The sequence below is a fragment of the Opisthorchis viverrini genome (genome assembly GCF_000715545.1).
Source record: "Opisthorchis viverrini unplaced genomic scaffold opera_v5_37, whole genome shotgun sequence".
NCBI lineage: Eukaryota > Metazoa > Platyhelminthes > Trematoda > Opisthorchiida > Opisthorchiidae > Opisthorchis > Opisthorchis viverrini.
This window is the reverse complement of record NW_008751693.1, coordinates 427559-435787: the sequence shown is the minus strand read 5'-3', so window position 1 is coordinate 435787 and position 8229 is coordinate 427559. Positions and strand designations below refer to the sequence as shown.

Sequence of the window (8229 nt, the reverse complement as noted above, 5' to 3'; positions counted from 1 at the left end):
CCGTCTTCCTGGATGGGGACCCCGAGACGGGCCACATCAATGGCTAGAGACAGTCAGATATGGCCCAGTCGCGCACTCAATGGCGCTCGTGCATCCAAGCTGTTGCCTTCAATGCATAGCTCCTTTTCCACCCCCCCCCACACTTGACAGCCCACTGACAGTGCTGGATTTATGCACCAATTTATCAGCTCCCGCCTGCAACGCGCAGCTACCTACCCCTCCCCACAAATCATCGGTGAACGAAACTGCGGCAGCTACAACCACTGTACAACGAGTGCGCGGTTATTACAGCTGACAATGATGATGACAGTGGTTCAGCTGTAGTACCCTTTCGTTGTCTAGCTGCCATGCCGCCCAAAGGAAGCACGAGGGCCGGGATACTGCCAAGTTGCTTAAGCCTAGACAGCAGCAGTCGAGATGCAGGGGTTAAGTTCGAACCAAGTACATTCTGGTCTGTAGGGTTGTGTCTAAACCAATCAGTCAGACCCTAAGTTGGCTGTCGAGAATTCCCCCCAAAAATCAGAAACAGTTCTATTTTAGGGTACTCCATCCAGAGGTTGTTAGAAAGAACAGACTTAATTCGGAAAGCGATATATCTGATCGTCACAGTAGCCACAAACAAGTTATAGGAGAGGAAGTAAACCACGGCTGAAAGACCTGGAGTGCGTGCAGAAGTGCGAATAGGGTAACTCGGGCCGAATCCAACAACGCTAGCGACAGGGCAGTCCAATGGGCAGCTTGTAGAATTGCTCTAATGGTTCGGTCTGCTGCAGTTCGATGGCATTAGAAAGAGCTTTTGTAATAACCGAGTCCGAAGGGGGTTCTGATGCACTAGGTAGAGCAAGTACTTCCGCGAGAAGGTGCCAGACCTGGCAACTGGTGGGGTCGATGTACATTGCATCCCGAATTACGCGTTCAGCCAGAACGGCTTGATCAGTCCGTTTCAGTAAGTCAGCCTGAAAAATAGTAATTTTTGTGAAGATCACGCCGACTGACCTTGTCACAGAATACAAACTAGTGAGAGAGGCCTAGGCGATGTTCGCAAGCACAAAGTCGTAACTGTGTCGCCTGGTCTAAGTCTCCCATAAACGAGTAATTGGTAACAGAGGGATTGGAGCAACCACCCGAGTAAACTTTTAGCCAGATATGGAGGATGTGTGGATATGACAGTGAACACAAATGCCGTGTAAATCAAGATAGTTGTAATTTATCGATGTCAATGATTCGCATGTCTAGAGGCCGTACACTTTTAAGGACTGTCGTCCTCCATTTGTGCTCTTACTCTGAGTTACTTATGATAAATGTCTCATACCCTATTCACGGAAATGTGAGAAATAAATCTACCTAGAAGCTCCAAACTAGCCGTCAGGTGACTTGTCATGCCAAGCTACTCAGTAAACCATTTTAAGAATCGGGTCGAACCCAGAAATTCGGGCTAACAAGGGACTCACCAGAGCCAGGTGTGCCGCCAGGTGATCGGGCTGAATGGCTATAACACTTTCATAGATTGAACGAGCCTTTGATAAGATCCCTTGTCTGTCAGTCAGGAGGCCACGCTGTAAGCACAAAAGCAGTGATACGGTTAACCGCTGGACGGTAACTTGCTAACATTGAGGGACGTCTGTCGTTCCAAATCAGCACGTTAGTTTTACGCTCCGTGGTAAAACTATGCATTCTGTTATCAGTGTCGTAATATCAACGATCAGTGAGTTAGCCGATCTTGCGTTCGTTGGCACCAAACAGTACAAACCCTACGTTGTATCAGTAAACAATTTACACTCGCCCTTCTAGCTGTGCTCAAAATAACTTTCAAGAAGCTCTGAGAGTTGTTTCACTATTTCGAAAATTTCGAATTCCAAAAAGCCACAGGTCTAGGTACTCCAATACCGGTCCAACTCCCTCCCTTAAGTTTGACAAACGATCGGCTCAAGCAGTCCTCTTGGGTAAAATCACGGGAATAACTGATCACCTCCAACGAGGAGCTTATGAATCACAAAGAGGAAGCGCGGCCTAATCTTGAAAATGTGGAGAAACGTCATTCGCTGCAGACGGTGGTGGCTACGCAAGAAAACCACCCATGGGTGTTAAAAAAGGCAGCTCGTTTGAGTTGTAGGGCGCAGCCGAGAGTGTTGTTCGCATTGGAGGGAAGATCTGGTTTAAAGAGATGCGTAGTGTACGGTGTTGTGGGTCCCTGTACATAAAAAAGTTACGCAGTATGTAAGACAGTGGGCTCAGGTCTGTGTGACATTATCCTGTATTCCTACCATGTCCTCTTCAGTCTTTGGAACCTCATTAAGGAGGACGAGATGAGGTTACTCAGCAGTAACTTAGTGGTATGGTAGGGCTCCTGATTGCCTTGGGATGCTTGATAGTGAGGAATTTAGAAAAGAAGTCCCTGTTTGACAAAACGATCACCGCTGACGAATCTCAGGGGAGCTCTACCCTAATAACGGAGGTTTTGAAGCTCAGAAACATGTGAGATGACCATACCGAATTCGAAAGAATATTGCCTGTAAACGGTCCACCACTTGGTTTGAAATCCACTTTCTTCAATGTTGGCATGGAGTTTATAAGCTGCGTTCGGTCACACCCTAGTCTAATCCGCTGTACCGAAATTCAATACACGCCAGAACAACTCCAAAACGAGGTAAAGTTGGGCGTTTTAAGAGCACACACTCACAGAGCAGCAATACAACTATTGGACAAACCGCTTGCCGCCAAGACTGAACGTACTTTGTCCAAAATGTAATGTTTTTACAAGATGGCAAAATACGATTTAGAAGCAAGATAAGACACTCACCAGGTATAAAGTTTCCATGTCAAGACCGGTTATCTTTGTAGCTTCGTCCAATGCCTCCTTTGCCTCGCTCAGCTGACCGTTGTCCATATAAAGCTCGGCTGGAGAATAAAATTCGGACCGAACAACTTTAGACTTAGATCCTTATAGGCTCTTAGTTAATATAAATTGTCTGGTTCACTTCACCGGGCTGTTGGTGTCTAAAAGCATACGCCATGTGACATACCGGAAGGAGGCCAAACTAGCCACGTATAAAAGCAAACAAGCACGATCTGCTGCAACAAGAATTCTAGAAGGCCAGCACAAGGCGCCGCGAAAATACTGGGCTCGTGTCTTGTAAGAAAATCTCACTTTCCACTCATAAGCACAAGAAAGGCTCCCTTAAACACCGCAAAAAAGGGCGCATGTAAAAGTATACTAACGAAGAACCCGCAACATACCCAAGCCGTGATAAATTTTCGCTTGTAATCGTAGGGCTGGTGGAACTGCGGGAACATCACGACGAAGTTTTTGTAGGGGAGAAATTGAGGCCCCAGTTTGTCCAGGTTGGCCATTTGCAAGGTTCGTCAATGTGTTGGATAACTGTTGCACTTCCAGCAACATTGGTGGGAGAGTCGCCTCAGTTTCCACCTCAAACATAGGTGATGTAGTCGTTAGAGGGCCGGATGATGTAAGCTCATCGCTGGTTGTTAGAGTTGGTGAAGAATAACCTCGTGAGCCAGGTATACGGTTTAGGTATCTGGAAACACCGCAAGGTGACAGAGATGAAACACAATGTATGGACATGCAGCAGCAACGTCCCAAGATCAAAGAATCGTAAATGTTCTGTCTCTTACAGCATGAGATTAAGGAGAAATCAGCTTTGCATATCTAATTTGCGAGATAGTTCAGTGGTTAGAGCGCAAATTTACTGACCGGAATGTCCGTGGTTCGAACCCGACCTCTGCATCTCGACTTCCCCTGTCTAGGCTTGGGCAACCTGGCAGTATCCCAGCCCTCGTGCCTCCTTCGGGTGGTATGGTAGCTGGGCACTGAAAGTGTTACAGCTGAACGATTTTTTGTGCTCTGGTGGTCTAACGCATTGGCATGTCCGACAAACAACAAATCAATCAGTCTGATTCGCTCTGAAACTGTACAGGAAATATTCTAGCTAACATCATCATCGACAGAATGACATCAGTGTTCAACACTGAGGCTTCACTGCCCTGCGTCTATCGGCTTTTCGCGTCGAATGAAGGAAGATGGCTGTAAGACGACAGTCGGGAGCGCAATTGTCAATGAAGAACTGGTTGGGCCAGGTACTAGGGTGCTTCTCCTGGGAGAGAGAAGTCGAAACATCAACTTCGAAAGTGACCCAACCCTGAACTGCTCAAGTTGCCTCCTGTGAATGCCATACTCGTTGTGAGATATTTTCTTCCTCCAAAGGACGTATCATGAGGAAAAGGACTGAAAGGCGATTCAACTGAATACGGTAGGTTAGAGTCGTTAAATTATAACAACGGCTTGACAGATTGGAAATCTGCTTAAAACTAGAAGCTCTTGGCCTATGGTGATCCATGAACAATCAGAAATCTTTCAACGAATGTCGTTATCGCAGGGTCTTTTGACCTATTGTGGATAGGGAATCTGAAGCCCTGTACCATCTGCATTCGCGGCGGATCATAGCGCACTAAATACAAGGAATTCAAAAGCGCTATGCGCTGCAGACTTTCGCCGCAAATGAGTTACCTTGTGGCATCCAGCCCATATTTGGTTGTTCGAATGATACTGGTCGTCCTTAACCACCTGCACTGTTTCGATCGCAAATAATTTGGGGAAGTATACGTAAATAGCTGCGCATTCAACATAGAGGCTGACATCAATGACGCGTGAATGCGGTAGTGAAAGTGCAATTTTCACCTGGTTTATAGGTGAAACTTGCATACTTACCATTGGGAACGCCGATTTCTCCAGCCATTGGTGCGTCTCTTCTGGGGCTTTAAACCCTGGAAACAGCAATGATCAGCGCATCTGACTCAGCTGGTAATGGCTATCACAACACGCTGTTGAATCATCGCTTCTACTACTCGGACGCGTTTATACCCTACCAGGAGTTGCGTAAGAAGGGTAGCCCGAGGAAGTCAGTCGACTGGCCAAACCAGGAAAAACCAATATGACCTGCCTGCCTATTTATCGTGAGTGAGTTATTCCCCCCACTACCACTCGGCGTACTCCAGCACTACTGATCTGACATTCCCAGCAGACTCGAGCATTGGTCAATCACTAAAAGATTTCTAACATCCTCAGCCCAGTGTCCAAGTTTCTGGACGATATAACAGTATGGTGCATATTGCAGCATTATACACTTGACAGATTAGCTGATATCATGCATACGCCACGGACGATAGATTACGAAAATCCACAACGGCCTTCAGGAACTAGAAGGAAATAGTCTCTAACTAGACTAGACCACTGACATGGACACAGTTATTCAGGCAGATAAATTTTTCTATCACCTCAGTCGGCACAAGCACAAACGCGAGGTTCAGGTTGATCCTACCCTATCTTACAGCAGGACTCTAGACTTTACAGGTGTGAAGCGCATACCAATATTCAAGGCAGAGTTATTTGGAGTATTTAATATGATATGCATTTTCACACTGGCCGCGCAACTTTTTGAGGATGACTGCTCACGAATGTTACCTTGTCCCATTCTGCGGACATTTTCTCTTAACTGCATAAGGGTGTATAAACGGAGGTTCTCCGCCTTCTTTGAGGAGCGCTGAATATAAACCATCCGGTCCTTGTATCTTCTCACGGTTTACAAGGGACATTCCGCACTCTATTTCTTCCGAATCTACTGACCGGGAGGTCCATGGTTCGAACCAGCCCTCTGCCTCTCGACTTCACCTGTCTAGGCTTGGGCGACCTGGCAGTATCCCAGCCCCCGTGCCTCCTTAGTGTGGCATGGCAGCTAGGCACGACGGCCAGTTCCCCTGTATGCACTGACTCCAGAGGCTGTATTACAATCGAGTTAAGGTATTCCCCGAGCAGCTCGGCTCATCTTTTTTGTGGGTGTTTTTGCGAATGCCTCGCACAGCCGTCTTGTTCACAGATAGCTGTCTTTCTTTGGCCAGTCGATCGAATTCAGTGGCATAAGACAAGACTGTTACCAATGGCAAAAGCCTTCATCTTCTGCGCTTTCATTGGCCACAAGAATTCCCAGCCTTCCCTTAAACTCTTCGCTGTAAAGGGACTGGATCTTATCGAAATGTGGCGTTTCGTGTACATCAGTGACCCAAATGGCAGTGGATAAACGTCTGACATTCACAGTCGACTAGTTTTCCAGGTTGTGGGTTGAAACTGGCACGGCTACTTGTTCCGATCCGTTGCGTTGCGGTCGGGATATTGGGCCGAAAACTTTTTCCAGGACCCTTATCGTCTTCTTTTCTAAGTATAGGTATCCTGACGGTATCCAGGCCCACGTACAACTACGAATGTCACAGTCATGGATTGTGACTGTCCAGCGGCGACTATTAGCCTCATCCACTGTTGATTTGTACTTAGTGACTACCAGATTACTGGGCCCAAGCGTGTTGAAAATTCGTGCTGGCCAGAAAGAGCTCCAGATCAACACACGACTGGGGTCTCTCCGTCATGTGATCCCAGAGTGAGACTACAGACCTATGCATTCATGTCACTCGCAAGGATGGCAATTTTGTTGCTTCTTGACGGGCAGAGCCGGATAAATTTAAGCAGAAAATTCTCCTTGGTGTGGGAACAGCGGTCCAATGGAACATAAGCTTACACTAAAAACCGAGTTCATATCCAGCGAACAACGCAAAAACGACTGTCCACTGGAGTTCAATCCAGCAGAGTGCATTCAGCTCTGGAGCACTCATTCCACGTGCTATCGCCTCTAGATCATGTAAAAAGGTTGAGTTCGTCCTGACTACTTCTGAGCCTCGCATGACTGTTTTGGGGACACACCACACACAAACTTTAAGAGGGTACATAGTCCAACTCAGAAGGCGGTGGAGAAAGGATTTTGTTCGGAGACCCCGCCTTAGTCTGACGCCGAATTCTGTCCCGTAAGGCCTCTGACGGTATATCATGACCATATTGAATAAAGCGCCGGTGGTCACAGTCAACCGCTGGATGATCAAAGGGTGCATTTCGCCGATATTCTTGAACTCGCCTTTCCACGGAGGAACGCATTCTGCAATGGAACTACCCGTTGCACAACCGAAAACGCGCTTACTAACTGCCCCGTTACGGATTCGCCGACACCAACCCACACGAGCTATGGTTCTTGGACAACGAGTGTCGAACACCTGAAGATGTCTCAGTGCCGCTGCTCGAACAGGCCAAGTCTCACAGTCATACAACAAAACAACCCGTACTGTAGCCTGATACACACGTCCCTTGAGATTCAGGGGCATACCACTTCGACACCATAGGTGTCTCAAATTGGCAAACGCGACCCGGGCCTTCCAGATTGGTGCATTGGCCTCATCTGTCACACCACAATCGGAACTAATACAACTTCCAAGATATGTACAACGCTCCACAACTTCAAGTGCCTCTTCAGCACCAGACGGAGTGTGAAAATTTGGTCAACGCAACCCCTACCAGGCCGGAATCCTGCTTATTTCTCTCGAGTCAGTGTTTCGCGAGGCACCATAATGCGACGAAACACAAGTGACGCCAACAGTCTCGTTAAAGCCGGAATCAAGCCGATTTCCCTGTGGTTATGACATCCATTACGAGCCACTTTTTTGAAAATGGGCTGACTCTCCCCAGTTGACCCGGAGTCTCCTTTTCCCAAATGCAGGAAAACAGATCAGACAAGCTCTGACAGAAGTATTTTCCAATCTTTGAACAATGTACGTGGTAGGCCATCCAGACCAATAACTCGGTGGAGCTTGAGAGAACATATACACTTAAAAATCTCCGACGCCCCAGGAGATTCCAGGAGGTCCGAACGAGTGGTACCTGGTGGACGCCATAACTGTTGTTCAAAGTATTCCCCCCACCGGTGTTTTCCTTTATTCAAGATGGTCGCTCCCAACTCATCCTTGATGGTTTCGGTCACCGGCCGTTTCCGCGGTCGGTCAAACGGATCAACCGCAAAAATCTTCGGGCATTCACGGCTTTCTGGGCCTCTTCCATTTCCTTGGCTTTCCGTGTCCACCTGACTTCACGGTTGGATCGCAAGCTCACTAACTTGATGTATGATAGTTGGGGTCAAGTGATGTCCGGGACCGGCTTGGATAGTTGTCCCAGATTTACAGCAGTGCAACTGTTCGGTCTGATACCCAATGTTTGAGTGAGTCTCGTACCACACGAAAAATTCCCAGCACTCTCAGTGTGACTTCAAATCTGATGACAGGCTCCAAATGAGTGGCAGCCGATGACCACAATAACTCTTGTTTGGATTATTCGGTCCAACT

The 8229-nt window shown here is 47.5% G+C and overlaps 1 protein-coding gene across 1 annotated transcript in view; it reads right to left on the bottom strand.

Annotated features, from left to right (window-relative positions):
* The window catches only part of T265_02820 (hypothetical protein), a gene marked incomplete at both ends in the record, with an annotated part of 39658 nt that overhangs the window by 5390 nt on the left and 26039 nt on the right, over positions 1 to 8229 (bottom strand). Inside the window, 5 exons of the mRNA XM_009167164.1 lie at positions 265 to 453; positions 719 to 956; positions 1452 to 1556; positions 2801 to 2898; positions 3238 to 3536. Coding sequence (XP_009165428.1) covers positions 265 to 453; positions 719 to 956; positions 1452 to 1556; positions 2801 to 2898; positions 3238 to 3536 — 929 coding nt within the window. The remainder of the gene's footprint in view (positions 1 to 264; positions 454 to 718; positions 957 to 1451; positions 1557 to 2800; positions 2899 to 3237; positions 3537 to 8229) is intronic.